This window comes from Erpetoichthys calabaricus, chromosome 17 (assembly GCF_900747795.2).
Source record: "Erpetoichthys calabaricus chromosome 17, fErpCal1.3, whole genome shotgun sequence".
NCBI classification, from domain to species: domain Eukaryota; kingdom Metazoa; phylum Chordata; class Cladistia; order Polypteriformes; family Polypteridae; genus Erpetoichthys; species Erpetoichthys calabaricus.
This window is the reverse complement of record NC_041410.2, coordinates 53,029,426-53,048,124: the sequence shown is the minus strand read 5'-3', so window position 1 is coordinate 53,048,124 and position 18,699 is coordinate 53,029,426. Positions and strand designations below refer to the sequence as shown.

Below are 18,699 nucleotides of genomic sequence, written 5' to 3'. Positions count from 1 at the left end.
TAAGAAAAGCTGTCAATGAACACACTTAAACACATTTGTTGCCATTTGCGTAGATTCTCTGCAGTTTAATAAAGTCATACTGACTATGCATTTGTACTTTTCTGAAAGCTGGGCAGTACTCCAGGATTAGGAAAAATATTTTTGATCATGCACTATTTAGAAGCTGGTACTCCATTTTATTAATTATTAGCTAGTTGGTTATACTTTGCATAAAGTAAATGCATCACTATCTAATCTTGTCCACACGTCCCCTATAATTACTTCGTTGTTCACCATTGATCAGTGCAGATGTCACACTTTAACTTGTATGAAGTTTTTAGTGTAAGGATTTATACAGAAACATCTACTGGCGAACAACAGATGTGCTAAATGACATAAAGCCTTATAAGAAAGAAAAACAAAGTATGAGAAAAGGATCCTGTGATCTTTAAAAGCCTACAAAGTCTCGGAATTAGCTGCAGCTTATGAATTTTTTAATTACATTCATATGTTTTAGTAGACTTGTGAATAAACAAAGGTAAAAAAGAAATAAAGGAGCAACAGTTTTATGAAAGGTGTTGTACATGCAAGTAAGAATTTCTCTCTGCTCTGTACACAGGATAATGCTGCTACTACACAAGATAAAACATAATTAAAGCAAACAGGGTTTCAATTATATCAAGTAACTACAAATTTAGTATTGTGTTTTCTATGGCAAATTTGCACTCTTTAATTTGGTTTAACATTTGTTGTTGAAATGATACCAAATACTGTACATTTATTTAAAATAAATTTAAATACATTTAAAATAGTGAATTATGACAGACATTAAAAAAAATACTGGGGCAAACGTATTATTAAATAAAACTTTTGTGAACTATTGTAAAATTGCTCTTCCTGATTACACCTGCATCATACAATCATTGGCCATTTTATTAGGTACTGGAATCTACTGTAGCACTAGGCAGACATTTCACATATGGTATGGATTCAACAGAGTGCTGAAAACACTTGTTAGGGATTGTGGTCAATGTTGAGTCAATAACATGACACAATTCCTATCGATTTTTCAGTTACACATTCATGCTGCAAGCCTCTCATTCCACTTCATCTGAAAGGTGCTCCGAGGACAGTGCAAGACTGTGTGAAAACTGATCATACAAGGCAGGATGGATCCATGAATTCAAGTTTTTTTTTTTTTTTTTTTTTTTTTTTTTTTTTACACTAAATCCTGACTTTATCATGACCAAGTTGCAACAGAAATGGAGTTTGTCAGATTTTGTCATTTTTAAATCATCCAGTTTGGGTGATTATGTGCCCACTGCCCCTTCATCTTATTACTCTTTGGAAAATGAGTGGTACCTGTGTAGTGTACAGATAGTATAATCAGTAATGATTATGTTACTGAGATTTATGCTTTACATAGACATTGTGAATGCCAAGGACGATAGAAGGGCACCCCGGCTGGATGGCAGCATGACCTTCTAGCAAGATGAAAGGTGCCAGGATATGGACAATCAGAAGCCAGAGACCAGGAGAAATTCCATCCTTCATATTTTAGGTGGCAGTGGTCTGACGGTGACGTCCCAGTTTGGACGCCCACAGGGGTTCATGGGAACTGGAGTCTGGAAGAGCAGCCCTGTTGGGGTTCCTGGGTGCCACAAAAGGGGTGCTGTCAGTAGAGTACTGTCCTAATTCTCAAACAACCCTGAAGTGCTCTCCAACGAGTTAGGTCCAGTAAAAAAAAAAAAGGAGCTCCTTTTATACTAGCGACACTCGACTGGAGGCAGAAGATAGGACAGAGGTTCATTATTTCACAAGATTATTGGATTTACTTTATTGTATACAGTGCTTGCTGAATTAAAAATCCATTACTTGAACCCATGACTGTGTTGAGCATTATTGGGTCTGGGGTGCTGCAAACGCCCACTACTGGTCACAACATATATATGATGTTTTGTATGTTTACTTATTTTATCTCTGGATTTACCAAAAATAAGATAAAACTGAAGGTCATGCAAAAAATCTTAAATATAGTGAGAGAGAAAGAAGGGGTCCCATTTTGTCCTGTTCTGTTGGTATTAAAAAAGTCACTCAGCTTTGAAACTTTTGTCCAAACCAAAAATCAAGCTAAGTGTTATTTTTCTGTAATGGTCAAGTGCTTTATCCTTTATGGTGGGTTTTAAGGTATATGTGTATTTTTCTGGCCTACAGCATACTTTTTAGGGAGTACGACCGGTTTCTGTGGTAGCCCTTCTGCACATCACAGTTATGAAGTGGTGCTGTACCAAGTATTTGTGGCCATTCTGTTAAGCTTGAGCGCTTGTGGCCATTGGGCTCTGACTTCTCTTATTAACATGTTTTTTTGCCCACAGAACTGCTTCTCCCGGGATGCTTCTGTTTATTGCACTATTCTCTGTAAAGTCTAGAGACAGCAGTGAAGGAAAATCCCAGGAGGGTATCTGATCTGCAATGCTGGAACCACAAGGTCTGACGCCAACAATTAAACCACACAAAGCCACCTAGATCACACATCTTTGCCATTCTAATATTTAGTCAAACAACTAAACCTTTTGATGATGTCTGAATATTATTATACAGTGCCTGAAAACAATATTCAGATGCCTTCACTTTTTACACATTATGTTGCAGCCTTACAGTAAAATTGTTTAAATTCTTTTCTTTCCTCATCAGGCACACTCAATACCTGAGAATAACAAAGTAGAAACTGAGATTTTAAAAACTGATGGCCTTTTTATTAAAATAAAAAAAGAATGGTGCTAACACTCAATTTACAAAATGTTTAATGCAAGCATGGCAGCTAAGATGGAGTTTGAGGTTTAAACAAATACAAAGATTTTTGGGTGTTAAACCTGGTCCTGGCAACTTATACGTCAAAAAATGGGTGAGCTACTTATTAAATGTTTCAGAATGATTCATCATTTAAGCATGGTGACACTTTAAAAGCAATCTTTGTTATTTTCAGTGGGTAGTTATGTCATCTTATACTTTATTCTGCATTCTCTGTGCTTTTAATCTCCCTGCAATGAAAATGATTTAAGGACCCCCCTGCTGTGTATAATATAAATTATTAATACAAGTATTTGTAAGCTTATAATATAAAATAAAATAAAGTGAGGAAGAAGTCACAGAGTATAAACTGATTGACTTGTTAATATTGGTATATCCAACTGCCTTTCCAAATGAACTTAACAGTGTGGAGATATGATAGGGAATTATCTAATACTTCCATCTAACACAATATGAGATGAAGGGAGGCAACCGTACTACTGCAAATGGCAGATGACTACACAACGTGAGCAGTGACACTGCCGATAACAAGCATAGCTCTACTGTTGAATTTATATAACAGGCAAGTATAGTACTGGCAAATGTGCTACAGCAAAGGTACCAGTATACTTACTAGTATTTCTAATGGTGGTCAAACATAACAAATGGACAGGCAAGCCATTTGGTTTTTGAAAAAAAATTGAAAATTGGACTACTGTATCTGTGTGCACCTATATTTCAGTGTAGTGATAATTCATACATTATTAAATTTAGCATGCATTTGTGTGTATTTTGCATATTAAAATATCACAGACTGTTGCTCTAGCACTTAAATCTAAGTACTGAAGCGTCATCTAATGGCAATATGCAATATCCTTGACGTCACTAGCAACACGCTCACACAAAGGCATCATTCTCAACATACCTATTCCAAGATGCTAGCCGTGCGTACTAATAAAACATATTGCATTTTTCATTCCAACAGATGGCAAATGCAATCAATGCTACATAACAAAATCTTAAACAGAAAAAAATCCTATTTGAGTCAAATGAGTGTCACACAGAGGAAAATAGGTAATGGTAAAACTGCAGAGGTCTCAAACTCAGGACCTGGGAGGTCTGCATGCCGTCTTTATAGCTGTTCATGAAATACATAATTTATCTACATGACTCATTCCTGCTGGTTTACATTAAAGAGAACCAATCACCAGAATATTTAATGGAATGATATTAGCACTCTCTGTATCATTTGTTTCTACTTCCTATCTTTTTTCTATTGAACTTCTCTTTTAGTTTCTTATAGTTTCAAAGTGTCTCTGTTGTCATAGTTATGAGAATTTTTGTAGCAGACTCTCAGTAACAGTGCTAATGTTTGCAATGTGGCATCTGCTAGAATAAAAATGCACTGCAGTTTATTACTGCATGCTTTACAAAATAAATTTCAATAGATGTCAAATCACAGACATTAACACTGGATCCATTCAACAGAGCGTTACTGCCAGAGGGACAGAAGTTGGGTTTTACATACTATATATATATATATATATATATATATATATATATATATATATATATATATATATATATATATATATACACACACAGTTGTGCTTCAAAGTTTGTGAACCCTTTAGAATATTCTATATTTCTGCATAAATATGACCTAAAACATCATCAGATCTTCACTCAAGTCCTAAAAGTAGATAAAGAGAAACCAGTTAAACAAATGAGACAAAAATATATATATTGGGCGGCACGGTGGCGCAGTGGGTAGTGCTGCTGCCTCACAGTTGGGAGACCTGGGGACCCGGGTTCGCTTCCCGGCTCCTCCCTGTGTGGAGTTTGCATGTTCTCCCCGTGTCTGCATGGGTTTCCTCCGGGCACTCCGGTTTCCTCCCACAGTCCAAAGACATGTAGGTTAGGTGGATTGGTGATTCTAAATTGGCCCTAGTGTGTGCTTGGTGTGTGGGTGTGTTTGTGTGTGTCCTGCGGTGGGTTGGCACCCTGCCCGGGATATCGTTCCTGCCTTGTGCCCCGTGTTGGCTGGGATTGGCTCCAGCAGACCCCCGTGACCCTGTGTTCGGAATCAGCGGGTTGGAAAATGGATGGATGGATGGACATATATACTGTTACGCACGAGCGCATGGGGAGCAGCTTAAGGACCCCACACGCACCACGACAAGTCGTGCCAGGGGACAATGGCAGCGTACTAACCTCTCTCTCCGGGTTACTTTCTTCCCTCTGGTCCCCATTTGATGACGTCAGCCACCCATCTACCACCATGGTTTTCCCAGCATCCCACTGTTTAATTTCCGGTCCGACACTATAAACTGCCCGTCTACCTATCCTTCTGTGTCTTCTGAGTTTGGAAAACAATTGACGAATTTTTGTTACCGTATACAGGGCTAAAAACCCAAAACCTTTATGCATTTCTGTCTTTGTTTATTACAATATATATATATACACACACTAGGCGGCTTCGCCCCCTGCTTGCTTCGCTCGCCAACCCCCCGGCCTGTGCTACATGCCAGCAACTTTGCGTCTTTGTCACTCACGTATGTGAATTTCACTTTCACCAAACAACAAATCTTTTCATTTTTGCAGATACGCCTCTTCATTGGGGAGAAACACTACTTTTCCCTGATGGCAACACAAATTAGAGGATCTACAAGTCTCTGACTTAAAGTTTAAATCCGAACAATATATTCGATCTATTTTCGCTGTTCCGTTATTTCACTGAGTAATAATTTCCGTTTGTTTGCGCTAATGCGATCTTTACTATCATTTTTTTTTGAGACTTTTGAATTTTAGTACTTTCATTATCTCTAACCTGCTCTGCATGTGCATCACGTCAACGTTTTTTAATTCTTTATGACGTTCTACTTTGTCATCTACTTTTTGTCTTTAATTTCCAGCCCTGGGTGTGCTTAAATCTCTTGGCACAAAGTCTCGTCTTCCGGGACATGAAAGTATCTCTGAAAAAGTCACATTTCGTCCCAGGCTAAAAAGTCTCATCTCGTCCCAGATTTTTTTATTATAGTATATATATATATATATATATATATCTTATATATAAACATCTACGCGTGGAAGTGTGTGTGTCTGTCCGGCCTGGAAGTGAGAGGTGGAGTTGGGGTAAGGGCTCCGCCTCCGAGGAAACAGAAAACTCACCTAGCCGCTAATAACACAAGCGAGGCCAGCACGTTAGCAAAATGAAACCTCTGAAAAAAGACAAAGTTGCTTAGCCGCTAACACTGACAAAACTGTATCGCTTTTACTTTTCTTCCTGCTACTAATGCACAAGTGATGCGAGCACATCTGCAAAACGCATCCTCCTAGGAGAGAGATGCCCAGAAATCTCTACATTTCGATTTCAATAGTTTCTAGGACCCTGGGCTTTTTACAGCACAGGCTTACACAGCTAGTATACATACATGCATACATACACACAGACAGCTTGGGAGCACTGATTACAGCGCGTTGCCACACCCACCACACAACAAACCACCTGGATTGGGATCCGAGTCCTGGCGTGCAACTGGTGACACCTCAGCACCAAACTGAACAGTGTTGAGTGTTTTTTTTTTTTTTTTACAGTGGCTGGAGCGCCAATCCTGCCATCAACCCCCAAGATTTCCCTGCAAGTTGGAGCGACCTGCTTGATGGGCTGGATGCAGATTAACATCATGCCCAGGATGGAGCAATTGCTGGTTAAGAGTCTTGCTCAAGATAGATAGATAGATGTATAACATTTAGTTTAAAAATACACCAAAAAATCAATTCATATAACACTCAGTGATACTACGGAGAAACTCAGACAACATTAATGAATCTCTTCCATAAAACAAGCTCACCTTTATGGTCTTGACCAAGTTTGCTGTGCTGTTTGCAACCTCTTTGGCAGACTGTACAAAATGTCTCTTTGCAACAGGATTGGCAGTTTTAGAGGACGCAATACGGCAGGCATTACACAAAGCAGATGTATGCTTGGCAACAATGGTAGCAGCAGACAACACCTAAAAACAAAAACAAAAAAAAAGGTAATTACTTGGAACAACACTTAGAATCTTTTTTTTATTATGTCAGATTGCCAGGAAGGCAAGGAGATGCCAAGGATAGATAGAGGAGATAATGGAGGAACAACAGGAAAAAGACTTTGAACACTGTGCATTTTGTTGGAGAAGCCACAGCAGAAAGAATGTAGACAAGTAGCCAGTAGGGAGTTGTATATGTTGGAAGTTTATAGATTGGGAATCCCACAATAAGAAGGAGGAATTCAAGCAGCCATTAGATTTCCATTTGGTATGCATGTTTATGGAATGCTCTGAAAGTATTTATTAAGTAGGCCATTGATTCAGCAGAACTGAAAGAGTTCCCCCAACCTGCTGCCTGAAATCATATGCTACAGTTGGAGTCCTGCTGAATGTTTCAATGGCAGACAAGTACTTTTGCCACCAGATACGCAACAGTGTGCTGGAAGACCTGGGCCCACCAGAAGAAGCTGTGGGGAATTGGCTACAAGGGCACTGGATCCAGGTTTGCTCTAGAAGTAACCTAAGGAAGGCTATAAAGCCACCCTTCAGCCAACAGAGGTTTAACTGGGAGGTAGTGCAGCCAGAGGAGAAAGACAGACAGACACAGATTGTGTTAAGGAGATGAACATGACAGTCAGAGTGTGTATGAACAGTTTCTTAACTGGAACAGCAACCCCACAGTTTACACATGAGCTTGAAACACGTTTAGATCTGCCCAGAGAGACAGCAAAGTTTCATTTTTGTTTGTTCTTTTGTTACATTGTATTATTTCCTTGAGTTTCCCCTTACTTATGTTTTTTTTATTGACAGAATAAATAATTTCTTTTGTTATGAAACGAAAGAAAGTGTTGAAAGTGTTATGGTACTTCTGTTCTGGGTCTGGGTGACAGACAAAGGATCCCCTATCGCAGTACATATAATTAGACTTTACTATTATTATATGGGATAATCTGTACTTGTATTTATAAATAAACATAATTAAGATATTTTTATTAACCACTTCATATCGTTATTTGTGTCATCATTTCTATTGAAAAAAACATCTCAAAGCATCCTGCCTAAGCACAACTGAACCCAAGTCCTATTAAGTAACTTTAAACTGTGAGTGTGAAGAAGTTAACATGATTTACTCTGACTGGACTGACAGTAAGCAAGTTGGAAGAAAGCAAGTGTTCTTTATTTACAGTTGTTTCCTACAACACTATACTGATATTTTTATGTGGATACATGACCTACGCGTTGTTCATAATGCATAATGGTGGAAAGTGACTACTCATTGGAAATTGAGTATTTCAAGTATGTAACAACTAAAAGTACACAGCCCAGCCACATTTATACTGCATATAATGAAATATATAAATACCATGCTGTGATCATTCAGTAGGAAAGAAGAAGAGTTCTTTTTGTTGAAGTAGTCATGTTAAATTAAAAAAATGCTGCATGCAGTGCTGTTGTGGCATGAAATAATGTAGCAAGTAATCAAGACCATATGGAAACTCTGTTACTGCTACTGCAAAAAATGGTCTCTCTGCTCCACCATCCAGAAATGTAAGTGAACAGTTATTCATATCTGTCGGACATTTGTTCATTTGTCAAGGATGAAAATTTGGTAACAGGCCCAAGGAGACAGGGGACTCTTAGTTACATTTTCAATGTTTATCTTACAATTGTTAGTAAACTAGAAGATTTCATACTGTCACTGCTGAGGAATCGCTCAAAATCCCACCCCATCTATTTCATGACCCCACATGGAGGGGCTGTTCACAAACTTGGGTCCAATAATTAGGTAAGTAGCAGCTACACTCTGAGCCCTTGTAGTTCATGAACTGACCGGATTTTTGTTTCCCACAAAAACAGAAAAAAGTGGAAAAACAAAATTCCAAAATTCAAATCCAAATCAACAGTGTCACTAATTACAATTCTGCTAACTATGACACTGGCAGTCATGGCGGGTGATGAAATGGTCCTTAAAGATGAAGTTGCAGTTGTGACCTGCTTGGCTGGCAACTTTGAGCAGCTGTTTAAAGCTGATCCTCTGGCTAGGATACTGGACATCTCTGGGTCCACAATTCTTGATGCCAAACCTACAATTAGCTGTGAACCAGCCAGTCTCACTGAGATTGTACAGGTGGTGAATCAGCTGAGGGTAGGGAAGGCTGCAGGGATCTGTGGTATCCGGGGTGAACTTCCCCAGGCAGGTGGTAAGGCTGTCCTCCTGGTATTGCAAACAATCTTTGCATCCGTTTGGGAGACAGTCATCATCCCAACTGACTGGAAAACAGGACTTGTTGTCCCTATCTGGAAAGGGAAGGGTGATCGGCTGGATTGAGGCAACTACAGGGGGATATAACACTGCTCTCGGTGCCTGGTAAGGTCCTTGCTAGGGTCGTCCTCAATAGGATCTGTGATCACCTACCAGCGACCAGAACAGTCTGCTTTTATGCCTAGGGAGTCTACCATCGACCACATCCTGGCACTGAGGGATCTCATTGAGTGCTCCTACTCTGTTCAATGCTTGCATGGACTGGGTTTTGGGCAAAGTTGTGTGGTCCAGTGCCTGGGTTGGTGAAGAAAAATTCACTGATCTTGAGTTTGCGAAAGATATTGTGGTCTTCAGTTAGTCAATGAAGGCTCTGATCAGGGCTCTTGAGAGATTGAGCGAGGAGTCCGAGTGTCTGAGCTTACGAGTGTCCTGGATAAAAACCAAGATCTAGGCCTTTAACACTAGAAGTACCAAAGTTTATGAAAAAACTCTTAATCCCGGCCCACCTTAAATCTATTCACACCTCTCCGTCAGCATCTTTTGTGTTGTAAATGTGTCGATCAGCACAAACAGTAAGCAGCCTGATATACCATCCCCCCCGCCCACCACCGCAGTTCAATTTGCAAAGAAGTTTCTCAGTTACTCTGAAGGTTCTGAGTTATTCGTATGGCATGTTATTTGATTTTAATAAAATAAAAAAAAAGACGCTGACGGAGAGGTGTGAACGGATTTAAGGTGGGCCAGGATTACGAGTTTTTTCGTAGGCTTTGGTAATTCTAGTGTTAATGATATTGAATATGGTGTACCACAAGGATCTTTTCTGGCCCCACTGCTTTTTTTCATTATGCATGCTTCCATTAGGCAAAGTATATAAAATCTGCCACTACTTTGCAGATGACACGCAGGTGAACTGCCACAACTATGCAGATGATATGCAGCTTTACTTATGTATATCACCTGATGAGCATAATGCTCTGGCCTCTCTAACCCAATGTCTTTACTGTCTTTATTTCTGAATGAACTAACTTCCCTGAGATAATAAGGTAAAAAAACAAATCTTAAAAAAAAGGCAAATAATGAGGGTATAAGAAATTAACTTGAACCCTTATCCTTAAAAGTCAAGGTGGAGGTAAAGAATTTAGGTGTAATCATGAACTCTGACCTAAACATTAAATCACACATTAACAATATTATTAGGGCTGCATTTTTCACTTTATGAATACTGCAAAAGTTAGACCTCTTATAACAATGCAAAATGCTGAGAAAGTTTTGAGTGAGTGTTGTTTTTCACTCATTATGAAATATCTCCATTTCACCAATAATAATGGCAGTGATGAAGCAAATCATCCAGCACCAAAACTTTCAAACGTGTGATATGTACCAGGCGATCATCAAAAACATCCAGAAAGTGTATGTTCCTGATCATGACATAAGTATTGACAAAAATGTCTCTTGGGTTACAATGGAAGGCTGTCACGGGTGCAGTACATTGCTTCCAAATGGGCAGTTTCAAGTTCTACATGTTGTGTGAAACAAGCTCTGGGTACATTTGGAACTCAATACTTTACACCAGTACTGGGACAAAGTGGGATGGCAAGAATAGTCAGTACAATTGTGTGTCAGAACACTGACATTCTACCCTGTCATCTTTTAACATCTACTCAGAGTCTATGTGCGTTCGTGTCTTTTCCAAATATATCTTACGAAGCATGTATACTAAATCTGCATCAGTACAACAGTGGACACTAGACAAACCTTTCCTACTGTGATTACATTGATATTTTGGTATTTACATGCTTCAATTACAAATTATAACATGTGCCGATAAAAACAAGCTGCAAGCAGCCGGCTATTCCATCCCCCCACCGACTTAGAACGTGCACGAGCATCTCCCAGCTCATGCCTTGATTGATTATTTGGGAGTGAAGTGGAGTTTTAGAGTGGAAATAATAGATCGTTATTTGGAACACACGCATTTTATGTGTGTTCCGTTTCTACAGTAATCTGTGTAAACACATTGTCAAAACAGAAACTTTTTCATATTTTAGTAATAAATGTTCCAAAAATGTAGGCATAAACTATAGAATGTGTGAAGCATGAAGTCCAAACATCAAATAAACACTTTCACAAAAGGTTCAAGAACAATACAACAGCTTCTACGACATAGCGGTAAGATTTGCTGTCTCAGAGCGCAGCAAGCTTACTGTCCCTCAAAGACCTGAGTTCGACTCCCTATTGAGGAGAAAGTGTTGTTTTTTTTCTTTTTTCTTTTTAACCTCAAACGGACATAAAATTTATAAATTGGTATGCACTGTCAGTTAATGAGATCGTTATATTTTCATGTGGGATGCTCCTTTTAAAATATTTTTTAACAATTGAGACTGCAATTAACATGAACAAGTGTCCTTATAACTGTTATTTTTAAGATCCATAACACACAGACAGACAGAGCACTACATAATAGAGAGACAGACAGGCAGAGATATATAAATAAACAGGGAAGGCACATGTACCGAAAGAAAAAAAAGATCAACGTGTGCATTGATCCTGCTGCACTGAATAAGCTCACGCGCTCTAACATTCCCCCCATCCCCAATCTGACTCTAAGTAACAGCGCAAGTACAGATGCAAACCAAGTGTATGTGTGCACTGTATAATATTAACATTACTACTGAAAACGGCAAATATAGGAGTGAGTGGGGATCGAACCGGGGACTCTTTATCACACTTGGTTTGCGTCTGTACTTGCGGGGGGATGTTAGAGCGCGTGAGCTTAGTCAGTGCTGCAGGATCAACGCACATGTTGATCTTTTTTTTCTTTCAGTAATAGCACCACACCCGATCTGACGCTGTTTGTTTTCAAATAATATTGCATTAGTGCGATGATGTTTTCACATATATTGTCTCATTTTTTCAGGTGTGTAATAGAAACCACAGCATAGAGATAAGCGTGTACATTGTAACAGGTACACACGTTGTAAATGTAGGAAAGACTATTCTTGCGTGTGTGTGAACAGTTAACATTTGAATCTGATGATTGCATATTGCGCTGAACTTACTGCTCTGTACTATTCTATCCTCTGCATGTCCTGGAGTACAAAAGAAACAGCATACAGCAACACTGGCAAGATCGGGGAAAAAAAACACGCAGTCACTGATTACAAACCGCAAGATGTTATGCGAATGAATATGAATAATATGAATAATGTTGCATCCGTGCCACAAAGTTTTCCGAAATGTACTATACAGGTCATAAAATGAATAATTCCAAATATCATATATACCTACGTCTGTGTTTTTTTTTTTTTTGGACATCATACACCATAAGGTACACACTAATTCAGCATGAGCAGGAACACTCAATAAAACTGAATAAAAAAAAATCAAGTGACGGTGAGATACGAAGAAGGCAGATTCGCCAGCGTTTGTGTGTCAGCTTTAATCCCTCCAGATGAGAGAATGTCCAGTTCCATTGTCTGAAAACACCACTCACATCTCCAGTTATTCCGTTTCAAATGAAAAATAACAGCATCAGATCCCTGGGTGGGGGGGCGGTAGTATGTATCGTGATCGTGATTTAGAAAGAATAAAAGTTAAAAAAATGTTAACTTTTGCAAGTCCTATAAATGCACACCGTGTGTTACAGACGCAAACCAAATGTATGTGTGTACTGTATAATATTAACAAAAGAGCATCTTACTTCTGAAAACGGCAAATATAGGAGTGAGTGGGGATTGAACCAGGGACACTTGATTACAAGTAAGCAAATCTTATCGCTGTGTCACTGAAGCTGTTGTCTCGTCCTTGAACCTTTTGTGAAAGTGTTTACTTGATCTTTGGACTTCAGGCTTCATACATTATATAGTTTATGCCTAAATTTTGTCATTTACTACTAAAATATGAAAAACGTTTCTGTTTTAAAAATGTGTTTACACAGATTACTGTAGAAATGGAACACACACGAAATGCGTGTGTTCCAAATAGCGATTTATTATTTCCACTCTAAAACTTGAGCAGTTCAGTCACTCCCAGATAATCAAACAAGGCATGAGCTGGGAAAACTTAGTGAAAGTTCTGTGACATTGGGGAATGGAATAGCCGGCTGCTTGGTGCTCCTCTTAATCAGCACATTTAGAAGACAAAAGACGTTGGTGGAGAGGTGAGAACGGTTTTAGATAGATAGATACAGTTAGGTCCATAAATATTTGGACAGAGACAACTTTTTTCTAATTTTGGTTCTGTACATTACCACAATGAATTTTAAATGAAACAACTCAGATGCAGTTGAAGTGCAGACTTTCAGCTTTAATTCAGTGGGGTAAACAAACCGATTGCATAAAAATGTGAGGCAACTAAAGCATTTTTTTAATACAATCCCTTCATTTCAGGGGCTCAAAAGTAATTGGACAATTGACTCAAAGGCTATTTCATGGGCAGGTGTGGGCAAGTCCGTCATTATGTTATTATCAATTAAGCAGATAAAAGGCATGGAGTTGATTTGAGGTGTGGTGCTTGCACGTGGAAGATTTTGCTGTGAACAGACAACATGCGGTCAAAGGAGCTCTCCATGCAGGGGAAAGAAGCCAACCTTAAGCTGCGAAAACAGAAAAAACCCATCAGAGAAATTGCTACAATATTACGAGTGGCAAAATCTACAGTTTGGTACATCCTGAGAAAGAAAGCAAGCACTGGTGAACTCCGCAATGCAAAAAGACCTGGATGTCCACAGAAGACAACAGTGGTGGATGATCGCAGAATCATTTCCATGGTGGAGAGAAACCCCTTCACAACAGCCAACCAAGTGAACAACACTCTGCAGGGGGTAGGCGTATCGATATCCAAGTTTACCATAAAGAGAAGACAGCATGAAAGTAAATACAGAGGGTGCACTGCAAGGTGCAAACCACTCATAAGCCTCAAGAATAGAAAGGCTAGATTGGACTTTGCTAAAGAACATCTAAAAAAGCCAGCACAGTTCTGGAAAAACATTCTTTGGACAGTTGAAACCAAGATCAACCTCTACCAGAATGATGGCAAGAAAAAAGTATGGAGAAGGCGTGGAACAGCTCATTATCCAAAGCATACCACATCATCTGTAAAACACGGTGGAGGCAGTGTGATGGTTTGGGCGTGCATGGCTGCCAGTGGCACTGGGACACTAGTGTTTATTGATGATGTGACACAGGACAGAAGCAGCCGAATGAATTCTGAGGTGTTCAGAGACATTCTGTCTGCTCAAATCCAGCTAAATGCAGTCAAATTGATTGGGCGGCGTTTCATGATACAGATGGACAATGACTCAAAACATATAGCCAAAGCAACCCAGGAGTTTATTAAAGCAAAGAAGTAGAAAATTCTTGAATGGCCAAGTCAGTCACCTGATCTTAACCCAATTGAGCATGCATTTCACTTGTTGAAGACTAAACTTCAGACAGAAAGGCCCACAAACAAACAGCAACTGAAAGCCGCTGCAGTAAAGGCCTGGCAGAGCATTAAAAAGGAGGAAACCCAGCATCTGGTGATGTCCAGGAGTTCAAGACTTCAGGCTGTCATTGCCAGCAAAGGGTTTTCAACCAAGTATTAGAAATAAACATTTTATTTCCAGTTATTTAATTTGTCCAATTACTTTTGAGCCCCTGAAATGAAGGGATTGTGTTAAAAAATGCTTTAGTTGCCTCACATTTTTATGCAATCGTTTTGTTCACCCCACTGAATTAAAGCTGAAAGTCTGCACTTCAACTGCATCTGAGTTGTTTCATTTAAAATTCATTGTGGTAATGTACAGAACCAAAATTAGAAAAAAGTTGTCTCTGTCCAAATATTTATGGACCTAACTGTAGACAGATAGATAGATACTTTATTAATCCCAAGGGGAAATTCACATACTCCAGCAGCAGCATACTGATAAAAACAATATTAAATTAAAGATTGATAATAATGCAGGTAAAAACAGACAATAACTTTGTATAATGTTAACGTTTACCCCCCCGGGTGGAATTGAAGAGTCGCATAGTGTGGGGGAGGAACGATCTCCTCAGTCTGTCAGTGGAGCAGGACATTGACAGCAGTCTGTCGCTGAAGCTGCTCTTCTGTCTGGAGATGACACTGTTTAGTGGATGCAGTGGATTCTCCATAATTTATAGGAGCCTGCTCAGCGCCCGTCGCTCTGCCACAGATGTCAAACTGTCCAGCTCCATGCCAACAACAGAGCCTGCCTTCCTCACCAGTTTGTCCAGGCGTGAGGCGTCTTTCTTCTTAATGCTGCCTCCCCAGCACACCACCGCGTAGAAGAGGGCGCTCGCCACAACCGTCTGATAGAACATCTACAGCATCTTATTGCAGATGTTGAAGGACGCCAGCCTTCTAAGGAAGTATAACTGGCTCTGTCCTTTCTTACACAGAGCATCAGTATTGGCAGTCCAGTCTAATTTATCATCCAGCTGCACTCCCAGGTATTTATAGGTCTGCACCATCTGCACACAGTCACCTCTGATGATCATGGGGTCCATGAGGGGTCTGGGCCTCCTAAAATCCACCACCAGCTCCTTGGTTTTGCTGGTGTTCAGGTGTAGGTGGTTTGAGTCACACCATTTAACAAAGTCCTTGATTAGGTCCCTATACTCCTCCTCCTGCCCACTCCTGATGCAGCCCACGATAGCAGTGTCGTCAGCAAACTTTTGCACGTGGCAGGAGTTATATTGGAAGTCTGATGTATATAGGCTGAACAGGACCAGAGAAAGTACAGTCCCCTGCGGCGCTCCTGTGTTGCTGACCACAATGTCAGAGCTGCAGTTCCCGAGACGCACATACTGAGGTCTGTTTGTAAGATAGTCCACGATCCATGCCACTAGGTATGAATCTACTCTCATCTCTGTCAGCTTGTCCCTAAGGAGCAGAGGTTGGATGGTGTTGAAGGCGCTAGAGAAGTCTAGAAACATAATTCTTACAGCACCACTGCCTCTGTCCAAGTGGGAGAGGGATCGGTGTAGCATATAGATGATGGCATCCTCCGCTCCCACCTTCTCCTGGTATGCGAACTGCAGAGGGTTAAGGGTTACCTGTGGCCTCAGGTGGTGAAGCAGCAGCCGCCCCATGGTCTTCATCACATGTGACATCAGAGCGACAGGCCGGAAGTCGTTCAGCTCACTAGGACGTGATACCTTTGGGACTGGGGTGATACAAGATGTTTTCCAAAGCCTCGGGACTCTCCCCTGTTCCAAGCTCAGGTTGAAGATGCGCTGTAGAGGACTCCCCAGCTCCAGCGCACAGACCTTCAGCAGTCGTGGCGATACTCCATCTGGACTCGCTGCTTTGCTGGCACGAAGTCTCCTCAACTCTCTGCTCACCTGTGCTGCTGTAATTGTTGTTGGGGATGTCTCTCCTATGCTGGTATCAGCAGAAGGATGGGTGGAGGGTGGAGTACTCCGAGGTAAAGGTTAAGGTGGGCCAGATCTATGAGTTTTTTCGTAGACTCTGGTAATTCTAGTGTTAATGACTTCTTGGGCACAGCCATCAGCAATTTGTCTGTCTGTGGTGGGAATGTCGACCTCGATGAGAAGTTTAATGACCTCAGCAGAGACATTCATGTCTCCAGTGACTCTTCCTATGAAGTCAATACACAGATTGGAAGAACATGGTGTTTGTCATGAGGTCGCTGGAAAGGAGTGTGTGGTGCTCCTGATATCTCTGCAAAAGGACAAAGATCCAAGTCTTTAGAGTCCTGGCGCTCCCTGTTTTGCTATATGGTTGTGAGACATGGATGCTATCCAATGACCTTCGGTACTGTGTCTCTTCTGAAAATCCTTGGGTAGCGCCGATTTGACTTTGTGTCGAATGAGGCACATTACCTGCATTGTGAGGGAATGTCAGTTATGGCACTATGGCCATGAGCCGCAATTCCCTAAGGGTGATTCAGCTTACAGGATTCTCATGGCTGAGGACCCGAGCGGCTGGACCAGGCCAAGGGGACACCCACGTAACACCTGGATGCAGCAGATAGATGGTCATTTCCAAAGGGTGGGACTGGACCACTTGTCTGCCTGGGAGGGGGTTGCTAACCGGGATCCCATGCCTCTGTATTTCATGCCCTCAACTGGATAAGCTGCTGCTTATTGACTTGGAAGCTGCAAGTTTGTGACCAACCTCACCAGGTGCCCTGAGCAAAGGCTCGTCAGTGAAATACAGAAATTGTAGAAAATATGGAAAATAAGGCATTATTATTTTAAAAACATAACTCATTTATAACATTGTTAAAATATTGAAACTAAAAATGTTTCAATTACAAATTACTTCTTCACAAAATTAAAATACATAACTCACTGTTACCTGGGATGGGCTGCTTGCTGGGTCCACAAGGTTCTGGCAAGCCATTTGTATGGCTTGATTAGCTCGAGCAAACTGGATTGGATCCACCAGACCCTGATGACCGGCTTGACTATTTGGGTCAGACACACCAACCAAATATGAAGCCTAAAATATCATATAATAATGAATATTCATAAATCACAAGAATATGCATATGATTTGCATAAACAACTGCTAGCCAAATGTCTGTGTGAAGAAGATGTGCTAATATTCATGGGTAAAGACAGAAAAAGAGAGAAATTTGAATAAGGTAATGCTAAAAAAGCCAAAAACAAAACACCTCCTTATCTATAAGTATGCTGACAAGAGGTGTGCAGCTTAAGGTGAGTGATGTAATTAAAGTGATGTGCAAAAAAAGTTAGATGAACACAAATAACACATTGGCATAAGCTGTCATAGCTTTATGAGTTACATGCACTAAAATCATATTTTAAGATGCTGTATTTGTATTAATCTTTTTCCAAAAGGTTAATACATATTTTGAAATATCTCTTTACAATTTAATAAACATCCTTATAATTTTTTAAAACAATAATTAGGTTTTTAGAACACAAATTAATTGAATATAGAAAGATCATATTTAGTAACAAATAAAAAATGAAGCCTAATATCCCAGTAAGTAAAGTTATTTATCAAAAAGAAGATACTCTTTAATCTTCACCACTAAAATAATTAGAACTTTTTGATAGGTGATGCACACTTGTCTTTTACTTAATATTGTGTTGTATCAAGTAGTTTTAATCATAAATTAATACACTTTATGCAAACAGATTAAGTTTACCAAGGAGGAAAAAATTTACATTAAGCATTTGTAATTCAGGCTATTTGATGCGTAGTTTGTTAATATACAGTGTCCCTCACCAAAAAGTTGAAATTGCAATTTTATTTAGAAGATAACCTCGTACAGATTAAGTCTCAGTTTTGTATGCTGCAACAATATTGTGTACCAAGAGTAACAAGTAAGAAAAGATGCTGTTTGTTAGGCGTAGAAAGAATTGGGTACTTCATACTAAACGAGTTTAATTAAATTACTTCTGCCAGTAAAAGTGTAACTTTTAATGGGAAAAATAAAATGGCCCTGGATTGAACCATTAACTTCATGCACACATCACTAACATACAGGATTAAATGTAACCATTAGGTTCTGATTATTATTCAGGTGAATTCTTTGCCTTTCTATACACTTTATTTTTTATTTGCTAAGTTTGCTTTTATATAGGTTAGTATTTTATAATATATCTGGTATATTTTGAAGGTTTTCAAATCCAG

The 18,699-nt window shown here is 39.7% G+C and overlaps 1 protein-coding gene across 2 annotated transcripts in view; it reads right to left on the bottom strand.

Annotated features, from left to right (window-relative positions):
* tln2b (talin 2b) overlaps positions 1-18,699 on the bottom strand; it is a 316,938-nt gene that overhangs the window by 132,905 nt on the left and 165,334 nt on the right. For both annotated transcript variants that reach the window (XM_028823593.2, XM_051920301.1), the window contains 2 exons: positions 17,392-17,535; positions 6,624-6,785 (listed from right to left, as the gene is read on the bottom strand). In XM_028823593.2, the coding sequence (XP_028679426.2) occupies positions 6,624-6,785; positions 17,392-17,535 (306 nt within the window). The remainder of the gene's footprint in view (positions 1-6,623; positions 6,786-17,391; positions 17,536-18,699) is intronic.